At 43.5% G+C, this 24,823-nt stretch overlaps 1 protein-coding gene across 1 annotated transcript in view; it reads right to left on the minus strand.

Moving 5' to 3' along the window:
• Nucleotides 1-1,056: 1,056 nt before the first annotated feature.
• The window catches only part of CLCF1 (cardiotrophin like cytokine factor 1), a 111,626-nt gene continuing 87,859 nt past the window's right edge, over nucleotides 1,057-24,823 (minus strand). The window contains exon 3 of the mRNA XM_073563348.1: nucleotides 1,057-4,877. Coding sequence (XP_073419449.1) covers nucleotides 4,386-4,877 — 492 coding nt within the window. The 3' untranslated portion in view covers nucleotides 1,057-4,385. The remainder of the gene's footprint in view (nucleotides 4,878-24,823) is intronic.

The following is a 24,823-nucleotide window of genomic DNA, read 5'->3' on the forward strand; positions in this document are numbered from 1 at the left end:
TCCAAAGAGTGGTCGTAAATTGCTGCACACCCAGTTGTAATAATGTCTCAAGTGGGGTACCACAGGGCTCTGTCCTGGGCCCTGTATTGTTCAACATCTTTATCAACGATTTAGATGAAGGAATTGAGGGTAAACTGATTAAATTTGCTGATGACACAAAGCTAGGAGGGATAGCTAATACTAGAGAAGAGAGAGAGAGAGGATTCAAAAAGATATAAATAAACTGGAGCAGTGGGCAGCAACTAACAGAATGGTTTTTAACAGGGAGAAATGCAAAGTACTACATCTGGGCAATAAAAATGGAAAAAGCATATATAGAATGGGAGGAATAGGGCTAAGCAACAGCACATGTGAAAAAGACTTGGGTATACTAATAGATCATTAACTGAACATGCGTCAACAGTGTGATGCAGCAGGCAAAAAGGCAAATACAATTCTAGGATGTATTAACAGAAGCATACAGTCTAGATTATGTGAAGTCATTATTGCCCTCTACTCCTCTTTGGTCAGACCTCATCTGGAATATTGTGTCAAGTTTTGGGCACCACATTTTAAAAAAGACATCAACAAACTGGAGTAAATTCAGAGAAGAGCGACCAGAATGGTGACCGGTCTGCAAGCCATGTCCTATGAGGAACAGCTACAGGATTTGGAAATGTTTAGCTTGCAAAAAAGAAGACTGAGAGGAGACTTAATAGCTGTCTACAAATTTATTCTAATTTGCACAAGGAAAGACTAGAAGCAATGGGATGAAACTGAATGGGAGGAGACACAGATTAGATATTAGAAATTTTTTTTGACAGTTAGGGTGATCAATGTGTGGAACAGGTCGCCACGAGAAGTGATGAGTTCTCCTTCAATAGAAGTCTTCAAACAGAGGCTGGACAGACATCTGTCTGGGATGATTTGGCAAATCCTGCTTTGAGCAGGGGGTTGGACCAGATGACCCAGGAGTTCCTTTCCAACTCTACCATTCTATGATTCTATGAAATATGAAAAATTAATAACTTTTGATTTTTGCTTAATAATGGAGAAAATACATTCCAAAAAAAAGAAAAAAATATAACTATTTTATTTAATTATTAAGTAAAAAAATTAAATGACATGTTTTACCGATGAGAGGTTTTCGAGCCGCTATTACTATTAGGCTGGAGTCACTCTAGCTTACGGCGTAGGATGTGATATGCTAATGATACTTGGCTCTTGCTCTGCTGCAAGCCTGATCCGAGTGTCAGTGCGCCGTGCTCCGATGCTCCCACATGACAGAATGGCAGCACAGGTGTGGAGGAGACGGAGAAACTAATTTCTCCATCTCCTTCATTGCCGGCATCCACTTTAATCGCACTGTACTTGGGTGACATCCGAGTGCAGTGTGATGTGTCAAACGCACCCATAGACTTGTATGGGTGTGTGCGACTTGATTTTCGCTGCATTCATTCCGAATTGGCATGAGAAAATTATTGCTGATGTGTACTGCCTCATTTTTTATCAGATTGCACTCATCCGATTTATTCGCTTGTGTGAGAAGCCCTTAGTGTTACTTTGTGTCTTTAGCTCTCCTGGTAAAAAAATCAGTTTGTAAGGTTGAGTCTAGACGTATTACACCATGGGTCAATGCTGCATGTAAATTACAGATGACTGTGCTGTGAATTTCAGATTTTGCTTCCTATACAGTGAAGGGGTGAAACCTCTCAGCAACAGAATGATCATGTTGCAAAAGCGCAGCACGCTCGTTATGCAACACAGAGAATTTCTGCAATATTTGGAAGATATTTCTAAATCTACATTGCAACGTAATTTGCTCCAGACTTGTTGCATTACATATCTGCCGTCGTAAGTGGGCTTAATCTGGAGCTGCATTTACACTGCACGGTCATGATAATTGTGCAGTGAAATCAGGCTAACAATGATCCGACGAATGAGCACAACGCTCGTTGGTAAGAGAAAGTGATCATTTGGTTTGCACAAAAGTTCATCGTTCTCAGCAGCACATTGTCCTGTGTAAACAGGACCTGTGCTCCCAAGAACAATACTGCTCCGTCAATAGATAATAAGGCAGGAATCCAAAGATCAATGGCTGCTGTTTATTGGTCAACGTGTTTGCATTTTCAAACTTCTTTATCAGCACAAAACCGAGAGTGAGGCAATTATGCCAATAGATGAAACGTAGACCCAACATTCATCGAACTGGTCGGTGCTGATTAGCATATGGCTTATACAGCCTACTGTTTATAAAAGATATTTTTGGGATGTGCAGGGGAAGTTGGGTCTTATATACTGAATGATGGACTCCTGTAATTGACCAGTTAAAGACAGTGGCTTTAGATTATATAGGGAAAACCTGATGATAAGATCACTTTAGAGAACATGTCTTCTTACACATGAGTGGAGGGGTTTCCTGGTTTTCACCCACCATTTCTATCTCTGGCACGCATATGCAGCAAATAGACACCCAACCATAATAAATCGGTGCTATGTTATGTTTATTTTAGAATATTCATAGCACCTATTGTAACAGGCAACACTTAGTGTCCACTTTAAAAAAAAAAAAACAGCACTTGTTCGAAGGATCACCTTTAATTTAAGCTGATCACAGCTTGTCACCCAGTTGGGACCCCTAGTGATGAACTGTAAAATGGAAGAACCCAATTCTATTGCAGCGCCATCACAAGCAAAATCAGGTGTTACACAATACGCATTCAAATTAGTGGTTTCCGTAAAGCAGAAGACTGCTCTTACGAGGTCAGAGTGATGCTCTTTGTAACCAATCTCGCCAAGAGATGAGGGTTAAAACACAGGACTCATTTAACTCAGAATTCAATGCTAAAAAAGCCCTCCCATGAATATTTTTTTTCATGAAATGTGCATGTAATGTAGTGTGGGTGTATTAATGTACTTACTCACCGCTGCTCTGTCCTGTTTCAAGCGCCATTCTGCTCCATTTCTCAGTGATGTCATCGCTCTGCAGACTCTTCGGGTCATACTTCGCTCTGCATGACCCAGAAGTGGCTTTTACAATGGAGCAAACAGTACGAGGTTTCGCAGACTTACACTGTAAAAGAGGCTTCCATCTCACATATAGAGCATAGAGGAAGTGGACTAGTCTGAAGAGCAGCGACATCACTGAGCAGAAGAGCACTTGATCCCAGAGAAAGTGGTGGTCGATGAGTATATTATACACTCACTATATTCATGGGAGGGCTTCTTTGAAGAAAACCGGACAACCCAATTAAAAAGGAACTTCATAACATAGTGAAATAGGAGGTGCCATATAATATGTGAAATATGTCTAAATCCATTATTTAGCCCATGAGGGTTCTGTGAAAAAGTTCACAATGTCATGACATCACAATTTGCACAATGACCATGCGTGTGCATGCGCAGAACTGCCCCTGGCCTCATCACAGCCAGAAGTCTCGGCTCAGCGTAAGAGGCTCAGGGATTTTAGAACAAGCAGCGGGGAACAGAAGATACGATGAGGACTGGACAGGCAATCGTGAGGAGCAGAGGGGCTAGAGAGTTGAGCAAAAAAGGTGAGTATAAAGATTTTTATATTTTTTAACCTTTTGATGGCCCTTCATAGTCCATAACAATGGCAGCCAGTGGCCGTAATTTTGCTGAATCTGTGTGGAAGCAAATGTCTAAAAATCCTCATTTTGGTGAATGCAGATTTTTTGTAAAATTTGAGTAGAATTCAATTCCACTCAAATTTGTTTGCTCATACTGTCAGTGCTTCTTCTTATGTGTATGAACATTGTTTGTAAGAAACAGAAGGTGCATTGTTTTGCTTTGTCTGAAATAGCCTGTAATGGAGAAGCTACTTATGTTTTGGAAGGCCATGTTTGCTTACTGATTGTGACAATCAGCAACTGGTGCTTTCAAAATTAAGTTTATATAGAGTAGTGTTTTTTTTTTTTATATAGCATTGCCTTACACATTTTCGAAAATATACTAAGGATACCAATCCCAACATCTGTGTAAATCATAAAGCTATCTCATAGAATGAGTGTCTGTTAAAGCTCTTTAACCATAAATAATCTAAAAATGTGCACAGGTGCATGACGCCACCATCTATCTTCAGTGCCTTTTGTTTCTCTAAGTTGGGTAAGGCTTCCATCATTTTGATGAACATCTTTCCCCTTCTGCCTGTTTTATCCATTTTTAATTAAGAGTTGAAGCTTCTATCTTTGCATAGTTATCACTTCATTTTCTACCACTTGTTGTGTTTGGTGGATTTTAAATTTTCAATCTTTTGTTTCTTTGACAAGGAAGCTAACTATCCAAGGACTATATTACTGATTTTATCAGAAAGTACATTATTGTGAGTTGTGTCATAGAATAAACCATAAATTCATTCTATGATTGTTTTCACCAGTTCCATATCTTCAAAAGCCACGAGATTCCATTCGGAAGGCCACAACTGCTGGTACTTTCCTTTTTAATCGATTAAAGTCTTTTGCTGATCTCCAAAGCCAAATCTGCAGCTCTTTGAGTAACCAAAAGTCCTCCATCTTGCGTAGAAAGTCATTACCCTTCCCAAAGCCTAAACCTGGAGGAGGAGAAGAAGTGGCAAATTCAGGTGGGGGATTGTAGCCAAGAGAAGACATTACCCCAGCAATGCTAACAACTAGGCCCTGTAAACTGGTGCAGAAGCGGCCCAAGCTCCTTCGTAGCTCTGTTCGTGCCACTTCACTATCGATGGAACGCAAATAGCAAAGTAGAACACTGTATGCTCGGTGGTTTTCTGCCAATCGCAGACTGTCATTCAGATTCCGCCACATGTGAAGGTCTACTGAAGCACTAGGAATCGTTTCTGGTCCGATAGCACGTGGAGGGTTAAAATCAGGATCGTTGAAAGGCGGGCCTAGGTAATTTAGCTGAAGGAGGAAGAAAAAAACAGTATAAAATTTAGAAAATCCGACATCACATGCTGAATTATAATTGTGTTCTTTTGAAAATTCCTAAAATATATCTTAAATGAGTTTTGATTTTGATTTTTTTCACTTACCTTGCCAACTAAAGTGGATATAAAAAGTCTACACACCCATGTTAACATGCCAAGCTCTGAATCAAGAAGAATCATTTCAGAACTTTTTCGACCTGGAATGTCACCCATAATCTGCACAAAGCCATTGAGAAGCAAACTGAAACTAAAACAATGTGGTTACATCTGTGTAAACACCCTCTTATAATTGGGGATGTGGTTGTGTTCAAAATTAGACAATCACTCTTAAACTCATGTTACATAGTGGTCAGTAAACAGCTGCCATCATTTACAATGATTTTTCATTAGCGTCATATAAAGTTTAGCTGTTCTAGTAGGATTTTCCTGACATTTGTGTTGTTGTGTTTTGTAGTAAAAGCTGTAAACAGCTTACAACACAGCAAAGGGATCTCATTATTGAAAGTTATCAGTCATCAGAAGGGTAACAAAAATTCCCAGACATTAGAAGTGCCTTAAATTTGGCACAACAATGACATTACGTAATAATGGGTGTTCCTCAAAAATTCATGAAAAGACAAGAAAATAATTGGTCCAGGGGGTTGTCAAGAAGCCTACAGAAACATTAAAGGAGCTGCAGGAATTTCTTTCAAGTACTGGTTGTGCATTGAATGTGACAATAATCTCCTGTGTTCTAACATACTGTATGTCTAACCAGTTGAGTAGTATGGTAGAACAGAAGCCTTTTCTTACAAAGAAAAACATCCAAGTATGGCTGAGGACCTCTGTTCTAGGGACCAGTGGGGGTTACAAAAGTTAAGACAGCAGTAATCGTACATTTATCACCTATGCTGTGCATCGTTAATACATTCGTCATAAGATAACTGTTGTGAATTCCCTGGCTCAGACTTCTGAGCTGAAGCTCGCTCTTCTCCCTCCGGTGGTTACTAGAGGTAGTGGAGCTGGCCATATTGAGAGAGGTCTGCCACCTGATGATGATGATGACGATTGGAGATCTGGGGTTACTGATTGGAGTATTTAAAGCCCCGTTACACATAGCGATATTGCTAGCAATATCGCTGTAACGTCACCGTTTTTGTGACGTAGCAGCGATATTGCTAGCAATATCACTATGTCTGATACTTACCTCCGACCGGCTCTCCCGCTGCTCATCGCTGGTCGTGCGAGAACGTCCTGGATCATTTCTCGTCGGGCGCTTCCTGCTGGGCTTCCTGTGGCGCCGACGAGCGACGCGTGGACGCGGGCGGGAGGACGTCAGGATCGCCGCGTCTGACAGGTAAGTAATGATCCCCGACCCCTGCTATGTCGCTGGTGAGATCTGCCTGTGTGGCAGCTCACTAGCGACCACTTAGCGATGCACCAGCGATCCATATCATTGTGGGGATCGCTGGTGCATCGCTAAGTGTAACGATACCCTAAGTCTGCAGACTTCCTGCAATCCCTGCTGGTGATTGCTTTCCTGTGCATTCAGAGGTCTGATGTCTCCTGCCCTGATCCTGCATTGTTCAGCTACAGTGCCTACAAGTAGTATTCAACCCCCTGCAGATTTAGCAGGTTTGATAAGATGCAAATAAGTTAGAGCCTTCAAACTTCAAACAAGAGCAGGATTTATTAACAGATGCATAAATCTTACAAACCAAAAAGTTATGTTGCTCAGTTAAATTTTAATAAATTTTAAACATAAAAGTGTGGGTCAATTATTATTCAACCCCTAGGTTTAATATTTTGTGGAATAACCCTTGTTTGCAATTACAGCTAATAATCGTTTTTATAAGACATGATCAGGCCGGCACAGGTCTCTGGAGTTATCTTGGCCCACTCCTCCATGCAGATCTTCTCCAAGTTATCTAGGTTCTTTGGGTGTCTCATGTGGACTTTAATCTTGAGCTCCTTCCACAAGTTTTCAATTGGGTTAAGGTCAGGAGACTGACTAGGCCACTCCAACACCTTGATTTTTTTCCCTCTTGAACCAGGCCTTGGTTTTCTTGGCTGTGTGCTTTGGGTCGTTGTCTTGTTGGAAGATGAAATGACGACCCATCTTAAGATCCTTGATGGAGGAGCGGAGGTTCTTGGCCAAAATCTCCAGGTAGGCCGTGCTATCCATCTTCCCATTGATGCGGACCAGATGGCCAGGCCCCTTGGCTGAGAAATAGCCCCACAGCATGATGCTGCCACCACCATGCTTGACTGTAGGGATGGTATTCTTGGGGTCGTATGCAGTGCCATCCAGTCTCCAAACGTCACGTGTGTGGTTGGCACCAAAGATCTCGATCTTGGTCTCATCAGACCAGAGAACCTTGAACCAGTCTGTCTCAGAGTCCTCCAAGTGATCATGAGCAAACTGTAGACGAGCCTTGACATGACGCTTTGAAAGTAAAGGTACCTTACGGGCTCGTCTGGAACGGAGACCATTGCGGTGGAGTACGTTACTTATGGTATTGACTGAAACCAATGTCCCCACTGCCATGAGATCTTCCCGGAGCTCCTTCCTTGTTGTCCTTGAGTTAGCCTTGACTCTTCGGACAAGCCTGGCCTCGGCACGGGAGGAAACTTTCAAAGGCTGTCCAGGCCGTGGAAGGCTAACAGTAGTTCCATAAGCCTTCCACTTCCGGATGATGCTCCCAACAGTGGAGACAGGTAGGCCCAACTCCTTGGAAAGGGTTTTGTACCCCTTGCCAGCCTTGTGACCCTCCACGATCTTGTCTCTGATGGCCTTGAAATGCTCCTTTGTCTTTCCCATGTTGACCATGTATGAGTGCTGTTCACAAGTTTGGGGAGGGTCTTAAATAGTAAGAAAAGGCTGGAAAAAGAGATAATTAATCCAAACATGTGAAGCTCATTGTTCTTTGTGCCTGAAATACTTCTTAATACTTTAGGGGAACCAAACAGAATTCTGGTGGTTTGAGGGGTTGAATAATAAATGACCCTCTGAATAAACTTTTCACAATTTAAAAAAAAATTAAACAAAGAAATAACATTCTTTTTTGCTGCAGTGCATTTCACACTTCCAGGCTGATCTACAGTCCAAATGTCACAATGCCAAGTTAATTCCGAATGTGTAAACCTGCTAAATCTGCTGGGGGTTGAATACTACTTGTAGGCACTGTAAGTGGTTAATTTGCTAATCCTTTGCATCTGATTTGGTTTTGTCTCTCTCTGCTTGTTGTGCGGGTTCAGCTTGCTCCTCTGGGGGCTGTGCTGGACCACCGCTCCATATGCTACAGCCTGTGTCAGTTTGTTCAGTCCCCTGTTATATTGGTCTCTTTTGCTTTGCTTCCAGTTCTTACCGGAGTGCTGATATAGTGGGGGTGAAGTCGTGTGACTTCAGTGTTTTTTTGTACATCAGACGTGTTGGATTTTTCAGGGTTTTTGCATGATTGCAGACAGTGTCTTTCCTTTCCTATCCTGTCTAGTCAGTTTGGGCCCCATCATTTGCTCAGTCTATTTTTCTGGCTGCGTTTGTGTTTCATCGACAATATATGTTTGGGTGCTATCTATTCCTTTTGGGGTCTGCTCCGGGTCAGTTTAGGTTTCACCTTTCTTGCTTTAGGCTTAGTTAGCTCTCCGGCTGTGCCAAGGTGTCTAGGGCATCGTAGGTACGCTCCTCCGCTACTGCTAGTTGTGTGGATAGGATCAGGGGTCTGCAATCCACTTAATTACCAACCTCTCTGGTTTTCTTGTGGCTTAGCCTGTTCCTGCCATCCTCCTCGGTGACCCATTCATACCAATAACACCTTTAAAATGGAACCTGACAGCATATTTGACACCCATATTCCTCCACCTTCACTACATAAGGACTAATTAGAGCTTTCTTAACAAATCCATCTTTGCCAACAGTAAAACCTTGCTAGAAAAAGCATTATGAACACTTCCTATGCCACAATAAATCCACCATTCTTACATAGCTGACGCGGGAGGTATCAGAAATTTCAATCCTAGATGGAAAGGGTTTGCAACTAAAATAGCAGGACATTTGCCCATCAAAGAAATATCCAAGGGCAATTGGAGATTATTTTGCGCTTGGTGAGCTAGTCGCCCAAGCTAATTTTTTTTAAATTTTGTGGTATAACTCATGGTACAAATGGAGATGTTTAGAAGGGTCTCCGTATTCCATATACAGTGCTCATAGTGGTTTAGGTGGGTCAAAACTGTTGATAAGTTCTTATTTCTAGGGACCATATTCTGGTGAGCTGGTGTTAGATCTGATACTATCATTGAGAGAATGGCAGCCATGTTCCGCATGTATACATTACTATTAATCTGGAAGGTGAAACATGTCTTGTTCTGTCTGCTTATGTAACATACTGATGTTGGCTTGTTTATTTGCATGTTATATAAGTAGCTGGCAATGTATATATCACTCTGAGCCACTAATTCCCCAATCAGGCCTCAGGGGAGTCATGGTCTGATGCAAAGGAGGAGAGGAAAATGAGTAGGAGCAGAGAAGGGGAAGCGACCTTGAAGAGATAATTATTTGTGAATGTGTGTGTATATGCCGAAGTAAGTATTTATATCAGCATGTGAGTAGATACATGGATCCAATGACACCTTGTGTCTACCTTGTATATACATAAGGGCTGATTGTTGCCTCAGGGGAGTGTGTAGCTGTGTAAGAGTATCTATGTGTACACACAAAGTATATGTAGATCTACACAATTAGCGTTCATGTTTATGCATTCACATTCCTGAAACACATAAACTCGAGGATCAGTCTCATCAGACCGCACTGGTACACCAGGAGTACAAATAGGAGTCTTGTGCTGGCAGACTCACTTGTGGTTTCAGGAGAAAATCAAGGCTCTTCTAGGCCCTAGGCATGGTATCATATATGGGCCCCAACATTTACTTTCCATTCTGAGGCTAATCTGTAAGCAAAAATCTGGCAACAGGTCTTAAAATAGGTCCATGATCCAAAACAAAACTACATTTATGTCAAAGCTCCAATGTATTTTTTAAGAGTTTCAGTTTTAATCAGGTTTCAGCAAACCCCTGTAGATTTCATATAGTGGGGGATTATGACACGAGAAGTCATGTGTTATTGTAATGGGTATTAGGAGGGATTGAAGTATCAGATTAGAATTTGAAGTAGAGCCTCTCCTTTTATGATGGAGCATAGTTCCAATGGAAGAGCTCTTTTGAGTAGGTATTATGTGTTTGGACACTTTTTACTCCCTTAAAGGGGATCTGTCACCCCATTTTTGGACTGTCAGTGTCATGGTTAGGACATGGTTAATGTCCTGTTCTCACAGGGTTAACTTTTGCCGGCCTCTCTTTGGATCTGGGAGGGGTATTTATACTCACTTCAGACTAGGATTCCCTGCCAGCTATACTGTTATTCTGGCTGTGTGTCTGACCCCACTGGTGTGCGTGTATACGGCATTGCTTGTTTGATTCCCGTGTATGACCCGGTCTGTCCCCTCACTCTGAACTCCGTTTCTCGTTTTGGTACTATTGTCTTCTCTGGTTCTGACCTCCTGGCTTGGCTATCATTACTCTGTTACAGTTTGTCCCTATTATACCGTCCATTGCCCGTTCTGGTTTTCTGATCTATTGCTTCGTCCTGACTATTCACTCTGTCTAACCCTTTGGTACTGTCCTGCTATCTCGTGCTTTGACCTGGCTTGATCTGGTTTACGTCTCTGCCTATGCCCCTTGGTAACTTGTCACGTAGTTACCTTTCTAGGAGATTCCCTGCAGCTCCTAGCTCTGTGGAGCTTAGGCCACGCCCCCAGCAGTCACGTGCTTCAGGTCCTGATAGTCTGAAGCACACATCGTCACCGCTGCTGTCCCGCTCCACAGGTATCTTTGAGCACTGTTTTTGTACTCAGGACACGCGCACTGGTTCAGTGAGCAAGTGCAGTGCAGTGTTCCTGACATTATAGCTGACCATTTCAGGTTTTTTTTCCTCTGAAGGAAAAAAAAAAAAAGTGTGTTATCCTCATGGATCCCATACAAGATTTGGCTAATCAGGTCAAGCACCTGACCCAAATGTTCCATAAACTTAATGTGGAACAGCACACGATGGCCCATACCCAGCAACAGTTGGTGGATACTGTGCAGGGGGCTGTCGCTGCAGGGGCTCCTAGTGCTGGGGATAGAGATGTGTCATTGGCATCTCCGGTCAAATTGCCAGACCCTTTCTCAGGGGATAAAAGGGAGTTCAGGTCGTTCAGAGAAGGATGCAAGCTTTTTTTTTCTCTGAGGCCCCGCTCCTCCGGGGATGAGTTCCAGAGGGTGGGGGTCGTCATTTCCCTACTTCGGGGGGCTCCACAGGCATGTGCTTTCTCTTTCTCTTCCTCTGCTGCTGAACGTATGTCTGTGAATTTGTTCTTTGAGGCTCTGGGGCACATTTTACAGAATTATAGGTTCCCCCCTGTCTAAAATCCAGGATCTTTATGATAAGAGTATTCGATCCTACGCATTGAAAATTTCATCCGATCCCTCGCACCCGGGACACTCCTCATTCCAACTACTCCCTTCAGGACGTCGCTTCAGAGTTCCCACATGCAGCACCAACCGCCATATGAACAGCTTCTATCCACTCTCTTGTTCAACAATTAAATCGTCATGTGTAGACTGTATACTGTATCTGTCTTGTTAGATGTTACTTGTTGTATCTGTTGTTATATATTATGTTGCCTCTTTGCCACAAAGAATTCCTTGTATATATGTAATATGTACTTGGCGATAATAAATTTGATTGATTGATTGATTTATGATGAGCCTGATAGAGTGCATCTGGCAGAGGATATGGTGATGAGTGTGACACAGGGGAGGCTCTCTGCTGAATGGTTCTGCTCAGAGTTTAGACGTTGGACGTCTGAAGTATCATGGAACGACGCTGCCCTGAGGGGGTTGTTCCACAGGGGCCTGTCTGACCGTCTGCAGGATGCTCTGGCATTACATCCTCCTCCTGATACCCTGGAGGATGCCATGATACAGGCGGTCCGTATGGACCGGAGACTCCATGCTAGAGGAATGATGCAACAAGTCTCCCTTGTACCCCAAATTGTGTGACACTGCACCTGTATCTGAGCCCATGGAGGTTGGGTCAGTCTCGGTTAAGGAGAAAGAGAGAAGGCACCGTAGAGACAATCTACTATGCTTTTACTGTGGAGCCTCTGGACATTGGAAAAGGAATTGCCCCTCCTGCCATTCTTCAGAGAAACAACTGAGTCTGGGCAACAATCAAGGAGGTTGTTGGGACTTCCAGGTACATTTTTTCTCACATACAAAAAATGGTGCTCCAGGTTGAATTGGAACTTGCTGGTGGTCCTGTTATGACCACCGCCTTTGTTGACTGTGGTTCCTCCATTAATCTAATTGATGCCCAAGTTGTGAATCTTAATAAGATAGGGACAGTCAGGTTAAAAGATCTTGTTAAAATTGTGGCTGTGGATTCATCCCCTCTTACCCGGGGTGGAATTTGCTTTATGTCTGAAGTTTTTTCTATGAAAGTGGGTTCCACTCATGTGGAAAATTTAAGTTGTTTCATTATGAATAATCTGCCTGCAGGACTGGTATTGGGAATGCCCTGGTTGCAACACCACAATCCTCTTATTGATTGGGTGAAGGGGGAGATCACCTGATGGGGATGTAATGATAATGGTCTGTGTTGTAACCTGGTTCCTTTTGTCAATCCGATAAAATCTGTGTCTGTGTCATCTGTCGGTCTGGAGGGTATTCCGGAGTACCTGAGAGACTTTGAAGATGTGTTTTCCGAAAGCGAGGCTGAGGCGCTTCCACCACATAGACCATATGATTATGCTATCGATTTAGTACCTGGAGCCAAATTATCCAAAGCTTGTTTGTTTAATTTGTCCGGGCCTGAGCGCCAAGCTATGAAAGAGTATATCAAAGAAAGCCTTTGCAAGGGGCATATTCGTCCCTCGGTCTCACCCATGGCAGCGGGATTTTTCTTTGTAAAGAAAAAAGTTGGTGGGTTGCGACCGTGCCTCGACTTTCGGGAACTGAACAAAATTACTGTTAAGAACACGTACCCTCTCCCGTTGATTCCTGATCTATGCAATCAACTCACGGGGGCCAAATGGTTTTCTAAGCTCGATCTACGAGGGGCTTATAACCTTATAAGGATCTGGGAGGGGGACGAATGGAAAACAGCGTTCCTGACTACTGAGGGGCTGTTTGAAAACCGGGTTATGCCCTTCGGCCTCACTATCGCTCCTGCTGTTTTTCAGAACTTTATTAATGTTGTTTTTCTAACTTGATTGGACGTTATGTAGTCATTTACCTGGATGACATCTTGATTTACTCTGAAGACAGTCAGTCACACTTACACCATCTACGTATGGTTCTTATGAGTCTCCGGGAGAATCATTTGTATGCTAAGCTGGAGAAGTGCTCATTTTTTATGCAAGAACTATCTTTTCTGGGTGTAATTGTATCCGGGGAGGGATCCCGCATGGATCCAGGGAAGGTTCAGGCCATTACAGATTGCGTGCAGCCTCATGACCTGAAGGGGTTGCAGCGATTTCTGGGCTTCGCTAATTATTATAGGAAGTTCATTAAAGGGTTCTCGCAGGTGGTGAAACCCTTGACGGACCTCACTCTTAAAGGGGCAGATGTAAAAAATTGGTCCGTGGCCACAAGAAATTCCTTCCTTACATTAAAGAAGTGTATTACTACAGCCCCTGTGTTGGTACAACCCAATTCGTCATGACCTTTTATCGTCGAGGTCGACGCTTCGGAGGTGGGGGTGGGGGCAGTATTGTCACAGGGCCCCTCTACCCTGACTAACCTCAAACCCTGTGCCTTTTTCACTAAGAAGTTCTCTTCGGCCGAGAGAAACTATGATGTTGGTAATAGGGAACTGTTAGCAGTTAAATTGGCCTTCGAAGAATGGAGGCATTTTTTGGAGGGGGCCGCTCATCCCATTACGGTCATCACTGATCATAAAAACCTGGCCTATATTGAGTCTGCTAAGAGGTTGACCCCCAGACAGGCTCGGTGGGCACTTTTTTTTTCTCGATTTCCTTTTACCATCACGTTCCGACCAGGGTCTAAAAATGTAAAGGCGGATGCCTTATCCCGAAGTTTTGATTCTGTGTCCCCTCTAGAACCTCCTTCCTCCATTCTTCAACCAGGAGTGGTTGTAGCCGAAATCTCCTCTGAGCTACAGAGAGAGATTCTGGAAGCACAAGCACAAGCTCCGCCGAGGAATAAACCCCCAGGTAAATTGCTTGTACCCGAACAATTACGTCTCACACTCCTTCAAGAATTTCATAATTCTGTATTAAGTGCACACCCTGGTATTGCAGCTACCCGGGGGGCAGTAGCTAGGGGTTTTTGGTGGCCCTCTTTGGGTACTGATATAAAAAGGTTTGTGAATACTTGTGGGGTGTGCGCTCGCTCTAAAAGCTCTCTGGTCCGGCCGGCCGGGGAATTGGTGCCTTTGCCCATTCCGGATAAACCATGGACACACCTGTTCATGGACTTTATCACTAAGCTTCCATCTTCCAAGGGCAACTCAGTGGTATGGGTAGTGGTTGATAGATTTTCTAAGCAAGCCCACTTTGTGCCATTACCTGCATTACCATCTGCTGAAACCTTGGCCCGCTTGTTTATACAGCACATTGTTCGGCTGCACGGAGTGCCTGTGAACGTAATGTCGGACAGGGGTGTGCAATTTGTAGCCAGGTTTTGGAAAGCGTTTTGTATGAAGTCGGGGGTCACCTTGTCATTCTCCTCTGCCTATCACCCGGAATCCAACGGACAAACTGAACGCACCAACCAGTCATTGGAGCAAATTCTGAGATGCCTGGCCTCCTCCAGACAGGAAGACTGGTGTGAGGTATTACCCATGGCAGAATTTGCATTCAACTGTCGTATTAATCAGTCTACCGGAAAGTCTCCCTTTCAGGTCAATTATGGGTTTGTTCCGCAGTTTGGGGAATTTTCCCGTATGGATTCGGATTGCCCTGGTGCCGAGGGGATGGTACAACAGTTAAAAACCCTCTGGAAGGAGGTGCAGGGGAACATCTCCAAATCCCAGAAGAAGTTCAAACATTTTGCGGACAGGAGGAGGGGGGTGGTTCCTGCGTTGACAGTGGGGGAAAAAGTCTGGTTGTCCACCCACAACATCAAACTTAAAATAACCTCTATGAAGTTGGGCCCCATATTTATTGGCCCTTACAAGATTGTGGAGGTGATCAACCCAGTGGCATACAGATTACAGTTGCCCACCTCCTTCAAAATCTCTAACGTCTTCCACAGGTCCCTATTAAAACCTGTGGGGACAGTTAGAGAAGATCCCTCATCCGTGGCGCCACCAGTGTTGGTAGAGGGTCAACTGGAGTACGAGGTAGGGCGCATCGTTGATTCACGGTGGGTGCGCCGGAGACTTCAGTACCTTATTCATTGGAAGGGATATTCCGTTGAGGATCCGTCATGGGTTCCGGCCAGTTCGGTGCATGCTGATCGACTGGTGCGGGCTTTTCTTGCCAGATACCCCTGAGAAACCTGGGGGTCCAGTGGCCCCCCCATTAAGAGGGGGGTACTGTCATGGTTAGGACATGGTTAATGTCCTGTTCTCACAGGGTTAACTTTTGCCGGCCTCTATTTAGATCTGGGAGGGGTATTTATACTCACTCCAGACTAGGATTCCCTGTCAGCTATACTGTTATTCTGGCTGTGTGTCTGACCCCCCGGTGTGCGTGTATACGGCATTTCTTGTTTGATTCCCGTGTATGGAATCAAACAAGATACCCAGTCTGTCCCCTCACTCTGAACTCCGTCTCTCGTTTTGGTACTATTGTCTTCTCTGGTTCTGACCTCCTGGCTTGGCTATCGTTACTCCGTTACAGTTTGTCCCTATTGTACCGTCCATTGCCCGTTCTGGTTTTCTGATCTATTGCTTCGTTCTGACTATTCGCTCTGTCTAACCCTTTGGTACTGTCCTGCTATCTCGTGCTTTGACCCGGCTTGATCTGGTTTATGTCTCTGCCTATGCCCCTTGGTAACTTGTCCCTTAGTTACCTTTCTAGGAGTTTCCCTGCAGCTCCTAGCTCTGTGGAGCTTAGGCCACGCCCGCAGCAGTCACGTGCTTCAGGTCCTGATAGTCTGAACACGCATTGTCACCGCTGCTGTCCCCCTCCACAGGTATCTTTGAGCACTGTTTTTGTACTCAGGACACGCACTGGCTCAGAGAGCAAGTGCAGTGCGGTGTTCCTGACAATCAGCTGCGGCCACCGCCATCAGAGGCTTATCTGCAGCATTCTGTAATGCTGTAGATAAGCTTCCGATGAAACCTGAAAGATAAGAAAAAAAGAGTTAGATTATACTCACCCCGGCGTTCGGTTCGGTCCCATGGGTGTCGCCCTCCGATCCGGCGCCTCCCATCTTCATACGATGATGTCCTCCTCCTTGCTTCTCCCTCGGCTTCTGCACAGGCATACTTTCTCTGTCCTATTAATGGCAGAGCTGAGTACTGCAGTGCGCAGGCGCCGGAGCTCTCTGACCTTTCCCGGCGCCTGCGCACTTCAGTAATTTACTCTGCCCCCAACAGGGCAGAGAAAGTACGCATGCACAGGAGCCGAGGGAGAAGCAAGGAAGAGGACGTCATCGTATGAAGATCGGAGAGGCCGGACCGGACCGTGACACCCACCGCACCCGCCCCCGCTCCCCAGTGAGTATAATCTAACGTGTTTTTCTTATCTTTCATGTTTCATCGGGTGCATTATAGAATGCTGTAGATAAGCCCCTGATGGCTATCGTCGCAGCTGATAGGCCGAAAATTAGGTGACAGATTCCCTTTAAGCCTCTGGTAGCATAGTCCTGAGATGGAGACTCAATGTCCTTCCAAGGTGAGAGGCATGGCAAAAGGAAGTTATTGAAATGCAACCATTATTGTGTCATATCTTCTACCTTCCTGTGACGCGAGTCACTATAGTAAATATTAGTCCCAGAAGTGGAGAAGAAAAACTACAATGACAGATAATAAAAATATATATTACTTACTGAATAAGTAAAGGGAGGTCAAACAATCCAAGGTCAGGTCCAGGAAATGGCGCAGTACGACAAAGTGAAGTCAGAGACAAAATCCAATTCATGAGCCAAGGTCAGGAAAGCCAGAGAGACAAAACAGTTTACAGGAAGCAGGCACAAGAGAAGTCAGGTCACAAGCAAAGGGTCTGAGACCGTTAAGAGAATCAAGTCAAGCTGGGTCACGCACAGAGCACAAAGGTATCAATGTTACACAGGCAGCAGCAAGAGTATGATTGACACTGGGTGGTGGAGCTAGCATGCTTAAGTAGAAAACTAATCAAGGAAAATGAACACGGATGATTGCAGCACAGAACCAGCACAACCAAATACACAAAGAAACATATCAGACATATCAGACAGGTGTAAGGAGTTACAGAGACTGATTCATCCCTGTGATATTCCTGGATAAGTGAGGGACAGCACAGGGAAAGGAAAGGCTGTCTGTGAAGGATTCTATGTTGTACCTGTGACTAATCTGGACAAGCTGAGAAAAAAACTGAGTAAAGTTGTTTGCTTAAAACTGGATCTGGACTCTGCTTGTCTTTGCATGGTATTTGGGAAAGGAAACCCCCAACAGGCTGGAGAGGACTTTGATGCACAAGTAAGTGAACCATCAAATGCACAACAGAAGGGACAATGTATTTATGTGACGGAGGGCCAGGGTGTGCCAGTATTGCCACCCTCATCCACGGCTACCCCCCTGGTCCCCGTTACACAGGAACAGAGTGGAGATTGTGACAGTACCCCTCTTCAAGTGGGCCACCGGACTCCCAGGTTTCTCAGGAAACCTCCGATGAAAGGCCTGGACCAACCGATCAGGTCTTACAGAATGAGCTGGAACCCAGAACCGTTCCTCAGGTCCATACCCCTTCCAATGTAACAGATATTGAAGGGAAATCCGGACCATTTGGGAATCAGTGATCCACTGTACCTCATATTCCAAGCTTCCCTCAATAGACACCGGAGGAGGTGGGGGTGAGGAAGGCAGAACAGAGGGAATAAACTCCTTCAACAATGACTTGTGGAACACATTAGGAATACGGAAAGACCAAGGGACCTTTAATCGGAATGCACCCGGATTGACCACCTCCAAAATTTCATACAGACTAATGAATCTAGGACCCAACTTCAGTGAGGGCATCTTCAATCTAATATTCTTAGAGGATAGCCATACCCCTGACGAATGCCTCCTATTGGCCTTCCGCTTCTGCTGATGCTGAGCCACCCTAATGTTCTTTTTAACCTTCCTCCAGACATCCCCCAGCTCTTGAATAGTGACATCCACCCCAGGACACCCAGAACTTATCCTGTAGAACTCACCAAAATGAGGATGAAACCCGTAATTACAGAAAAACAGCGAGGTCCCCATGAAAATTAACTGTTAAAGGTAAACTCAGCCAGAGGAAGAAATGATGACCAATTCTCCTGCTGATCGGCAACAAAACATCTTAAAATTTGCTACAAAGACTGATTTGTCCTCTCTGCCTGACCGTTAGTTTCACAGTGATAAGCAGAGGAAAAGGAAAGCTCTTCAAAATCTAGAAACGAATTGTACACCCCTAACCAATATAATATTTAGAGGAATTCCATGCAATCGTACCACATGAATAATAAACAGTTTGGAGAGAGTCTCAGCATTGGGTAACCCAGACAATGGGTCGAAGTGAGTCTGTTTGCTGAAGCGATCGACTACCACCCAAATAGCAGTCATCCCTCTAGACAGCGGTAAATCTGAAATGAAATCAATGGACAAATGAGTCCTTGGTCTTTCCGCAATTGGCAAAGGAGCCAATTCCCTGGCCAGCTGGCAATGCTGTTCTTTGGCGCGTGCACAAGTTTCACAAGCAGACACAAAATCTCTAATATCCTTATGCACAGCAGACCACAAAAAGAGTCTTCTGGGTGGCAGTGACCACCCATAGTATGCTGATCACTCAGCACAGAATCATGGAATTCCTACAAAAGATGTAATCTGAGACACACAGGGACAAACTATGAGAAAATGGAAAACGGTCTTAGGAGCGCAGGAAAGAGACTCAGACGAGAGATGGGTTTAAACCACAATGCGTTTTGACGCGTTGGAGGTTTTGGGCTGGAGCTGAAGTGGAGACCTGACATCCTTGTCTGCCCATGGGTTGCTTCCTAGGCGCTTCTTCATGACCACTTATCACTGACTCTTACACAGGGACAAACATCTTGCATTCAGGGGTATTGGAAGAAGCCAATTACTGAGCAGTATGGATTTCAGCTTCCAGCTCAGAGGAAACCATGGCCACCACAATACCCTGAGGAAGAATCGAGGAAGGAGGTTCTGGAGGAGACACAGTATCAAGACTATGAGACAGGGCATCGCCCTCACGTTCTTAGACCCTGGTCTGAACGTAATAGAAAAATTAAATCGTGAAAAAAATAAAGCCCATTGGGCCTGTCTAGGTGTCAACTGATTGACAGATTCAAGATAAGCTACATTTTTGTGATCCGTCACCATGGTGATTGGATGAACGGCTCCCTCCAAAAAATGCCTCCACTCTTCAAAAGCCAACTTGACAGTAAGCAACTCCCAATTACCCACATCATAGTTTCTTTCTGCAGTAGAAGAACATTTTTTAGAAAAGAAGGCACATGGCCACAAGTTGGTTAAAGTCTCAGGACCTTGAGACAATACAGTCCCCACCATGACCTCAGAAGCATCTACCTCCACAATCGGCCTCTGGAGGTCTAGTTGCACAAGAACAGGAGCAGACATAAAACATTTCTTGAAATTTTCAAAAGTCCCAACCGCTTCTGGCAACCAAACCTTTAACTCCGCCTGTCATGAACTGGGGGTGTGTGTGGTTGCCCCCAGTTGTCAGGGATTTATTATATCCCACCAATTGTCACAAATTTACTATTTATTAGTGGTCGTGGGTCCTATAACCACCCATAACTTTTGTATCCACCTTCAGTTCCGGTTTTGGAACTTGCAGCTCTCTGGCAACCCCTTGCCCTCAGGTCAGTCAGGGAACTACACCTAGGATAAGTAGTCATCAGGCTGCATTGCAGTGTACTGGCTATTGGGCACTCTGCAGTGAGGGTGGTATGTATGTCCCCAGACCCAGGGCGGGTAATACACACATAAAACCTCTGTTCCGTCACTGCCAGAGTATCCCAAATCCCCAGAACACTGTGCTGCCACCAGCTCCTCGTTCTACATAAAAATCAATCTTGGGTCAGGAGCCAACCCACATGGTAGCGTAATTAGTGAGGAGGTCGTGGCAGTACGTTATAAAGCAAGGAGAAACGAAACTAGTAAATTTATAGATTTACTTCAGAAAGGATAGGCAGTGTTTACAAAAATATAAAAGATGTTACAAAAGAGAAAAGATACAGTATATACAGACAATTACAAATTAAAGTGGATTAAAATGAGAACTTACACTTATCATTCCATGGCACGCCGTGTGGAGGATGGAGAGGGGCACCTTCCCCAAGGGAGAATGATCTATCAGCACATCTTCCTAGCTGGCACCCCAGGCAAATGACACCCCACTGAGTCAGCATCTGAGCTTTATAGCTTTCCTTCACTGACCTCAATGGGAAAGGCTGAGCTCTATGATATACGCCCCCTTTTGAACAATTATCAAAACTTCTATTTGCTTTAACTCTGGGTGGAAACCTCGCAATGAGATGATAGGGGTTTGTTTTAATTATTGCAAAATTACCTTTCTTTTGATACCAAACATCATATTTATATATGGTACTGGGAAGTATATACCCTTTAATCGATTTCTGGTGGGTGGCGAAGCTTCAGAACCCACCTGTGGATAGCTCTAACCATGCAGTTTCCAAAAATATAAGTTTCCTGCCTGTATGAATATTCTGTGTTATTCTATTCAATCCTGAATGAACAAAGGAACTTTCAAATCCATGTGCTACAGAACTGCCCTTAATCAGTTAGGGTCATAAACGGATCCTGTGTTGTCAGGCATACCATGGTCTCGCATTACACCAGCTTGTAAAGCAGGAGGGAGGGGTGAGTGGACTTTCCATCAGTTGGGAAAAGGGAGGGGTTGGACGCTGCAGCAACAAGCCTGCACATGAGCTCAGTGTGACACTGCACAACCTAGTGGGGGAGGGGCAGCGAGTCATTCAAATAACAAGAAGCTGCAGCTGATAGCCCTGTATGTGTAATCGAAAGCATGGAAAATGTTCATATTTTCCTGACAGGATGTACATTACATACCGTAAGGGTATGTGCACACGCTGCGGATTCTGCTGCGGTTCCGCAGCGGTTTTGGCCGCTGCGGTGTACAGTACTATTCAAATGAATGGTAAGCAAAAACTGCTGTGTTGACGGTGCGGATAAATCCGCGCGGATTTCCTGCGGTTTTGAAACCGCAGAAAGAATTGACATGTCAATTCTTTCTGCGGAATCCGCAGCAGTTTCCTATCTCCACCATTGTGGAGATGGTGAAACCGCAGGACCAAACCGCAGGCTAAACCGCAGATAAACCGCAGGTCTTTTGACCTGCGGTTTTATCTGCGGTTTTTGCAAAATCCGTGCGGATTAATCCGCAGCGGATTCCGCAGTGTCTGCACACACCCTTAGGGTTCTGCATATTGGAGACCATCTCAAATCATATAGATGTCCAAGAAAACTCCCTTAAGAATTGATTTTCATGATAACTGGTATAGTCTCATTGGTATAAGTAAAAAAAAGTGTGTATTTATTGTTGAAACAGTTTGGATGAGAATAGCAATAGTGATATTAGATATATCTAATATTATTATAATATAATATTATATTTTATAAGATAGTTGCTGAAGAAACCTATTTATCAATTTCAGGTGTAAAATTGTATAGGAAGAAAGAAAAAAAACCAACAATAGAAATATATTGAAAGCTTTTAAAAGCGTATTACTTCATATACTCAGAAACTGATGAAATAATAAACTGAGCTTTTTCTCACCCTCCTGGGTCCTGAAATGTCACTACACTGCTCTGGTTAATGTCAATGTGTTGCAGCAGTGACATACAGTAAGATTGACATTGCTGTGACCAATAACTGGGCTAAGTGATTTGTTCCACCTTCAATGTAAACCTATGCAGCTGATCAACAAAGACTAGTGCAGCAGTGAAGTGACATCTCTGGTCCTGGTGAGGATGAGAAAAAGCTCAGTTTGTTATTTTATCAGTCTGTGAGCCTACAGTATGGAGCAGTAAAAGTTAAAACATAACAATCTATTATATTCTACGTGCACAACTAGATATCAGTTTAAACCCATCCAGGACACCATAGAGAAGCCTTGGACTATGTTTACACTATGTTTATGTCCTCTGTTTAATGCACATGAGTCTATGAGTAAAATTGAGAATGCGTGGTAACAAGAGGTGTTAGGGAATATCAGATGTCAGAGAAAAGAAGATTGAGTATATGTGTTGCAATATGCCTAATCCCTTGTTCTCACATGTATTGTAAAGGTTCCAATGGATTGTGATGAATAAGAAAATGCTCACACAAGAATTGAATTTACTAAATTGATTTACTTAATAAGTGATAAGATCAAATAATAAACAGTATAAAACTATAAATACATTTGCATTAATCAGAAACAAGCATTATTCATACGTTACATTATTCAGATAGACATCGACCAGTCATCCTCCAGGAGCCAAAAGAGAGTGAGCACATGTGTCCTAGTTCTTTTAAATGTCCAGCTAAAAGGTGTGTCCAGCCCCACCATGTGGGGAATGATGTCACAAGTCTATTGTCCATTGGCTATAAACACATCCCCTCAATACCTGTTTTAACCAGTATATAATACAGGAAGCTAGAGGGGGCCTCCTGTGCCACATGGCAGAAATACAGCAAGCTGGAGGAGGGGCTTTGGAGCACAAGATAACATCCTTGGGAACCTTTACACACCCAATCTAATTAGGGTAGTTGCCTTGAAATATCAATGGTCCTTTGTTGATGGATAAAAAAATGACCAGTAATTTACATTCCTTTATCTTAAGTAAGTTTCAGTGACCTTTTGCTTACCTCCTCTCAGTGTATATTATATTAAACTGATTGAAACCATATAAAAATAACTCATAGTATACATCACAGTAGGTATCTGAATGATGCTTCCTCTCCCCTTTGAGAATGCGTGTGTGCTTGGTCAAGCTGCACTTTTCTATGAATGGGTGGGGGCTCCATAGGAATAACTGGGGTGGTCAATATATTTAAAAATGACTACATAAATAAGAAATCAGGTGGAGTTTGCCTATATGTGAAATTGCATTCAAAGCCCATCCCTTAAGGCTATGTGCACACGTAGTTTTCGGTGGTGCTGATTTTTCCACGCCGATTTTGGAAAAACCGCAGGTCAAAAAGACCTGCGGTTTACCTGCTGTTTAGGCTGCGGTTTAGCCCTGTGGTTTCACACCTCTACAATGGAGGAGATGTGAAACCGCAGCGGATTCCGCACAAACAATTGACATGCTGCGGATTGTAACCCACAGCAAATCCGCGTGGAAAAATCCGCAGCATGTGCACAGCGTTTTTGGTTTTACCATTGGAAACAATGGTACTGTACAACGCAGCAGAAACTGCTGTGGACCCGCAGGGCCAGAAAGTAGCCTAAGATATTTGATAGGAAAAAGCAGGGCCAGACTGGCCATTTGACAATTCTGGCAAATGTCAGATGGAATGCACCGGATCTCAATACTTTTAACAGTATTGCAATTTCAGGATGCCAATACTGTTTAAATTTGTTCCAAATTCTTTCCAAAAAACAAAGCCACATCTATATTATTTTTTTACAAAAAGTTTGGTGCGAACTTTAAATGCGTAAAATTAAGCTATTTAAAATACTACCACAGTATTCAACTACTACTCTGCAGCAGCATTGTCAACAAAAACGTCCATCTGCCTATACTGCGAGTTACATTTGGCAATGATGAGCAATAGATGGAAGAAGTGGTCATAGTGGTCTGGGCTGAACTGGAAAGATAAAGTGAATGATTACAATCAGCAAGAACCTCACCAGTGAGCCACTGATATTTATCATTACAAAGTATGGTGGTGATATCAGTCTTAGTACAGTAATTCAGGTTAATGATCGGCTTGTTGGTATTATCATTATAATGTATGCTAGTAATGTCTTATTTATGGTAATATTGGTCTTGGTAGTCATATTTGGTAATCATCAGCATGGTGGCATTGTAGTAATATTATTTAACTTTATATGGTGGTATTATTGGTACTATTAGTTATGCAGTAAATCTTGATTTCATCCAACTTCAGGCACAGTCATATTTCTAATAGAGACCCAATCTGGTGTGACATGTATGTGGAAGATCTGAATGGGCCTGTGAGGTTTGAAATACCAGGGTTGAAGTTCAGTTCTAGTCTGACCCTGGGAAAAGAACAAGTTGAGTCCCTTATAAGGAGAACCCTTCAAGTTATAAGTCTCCAAAATTTAATTGAATCAGCAGAAAATCTGCTATTAATGAAAATAGATAAAACTGCAAATCATAAGAAAATAAATATGGATTAATTCAAAAACTAACAAATACTATGTCTGACTAAAGAAACTTAGTTTTTCATAGTAAGAAAACACAAATATAAACAGCGAAGATTGAAACTGAGAGAATCATTGCATAACAAGTACGGTAATTTTTTTACACTACAGTAAGAATAAGAAACTTAAAAAGCAAAGTGTTGCCACTCTCAGAAACAATCTGAATTAAAGAGGGAAGACTTTAGGCCCTTCCATCAAATGCCTTCTTTTCTACTGTATATACACAAGAAAATGGAATCACAGACAATACGACAAAGCAGGAAAAGGAATCCTGTATATTTCGCTATTTCCATGTTTGTTTCAACTACG

The sequence above is a fragment of the Dendrobates tinctorius genome, unplaced genomic scaffold (assembly GCF_039654945.1).
Source record: "Dendrobates tinctorius isolate UK_male_01 unplaced genomic scaffold, ASM3965494v1 ptg000387l, whole genome shotgun sequence".
In the NCBI taxonomy this organism is placed as follows: domain Eukaryota; kingdom Metazoa; phylum Chordata; class Amphibia; order Anura; family Dendrobatidae; genus Dendrobates; species Dendrobates tinctorius.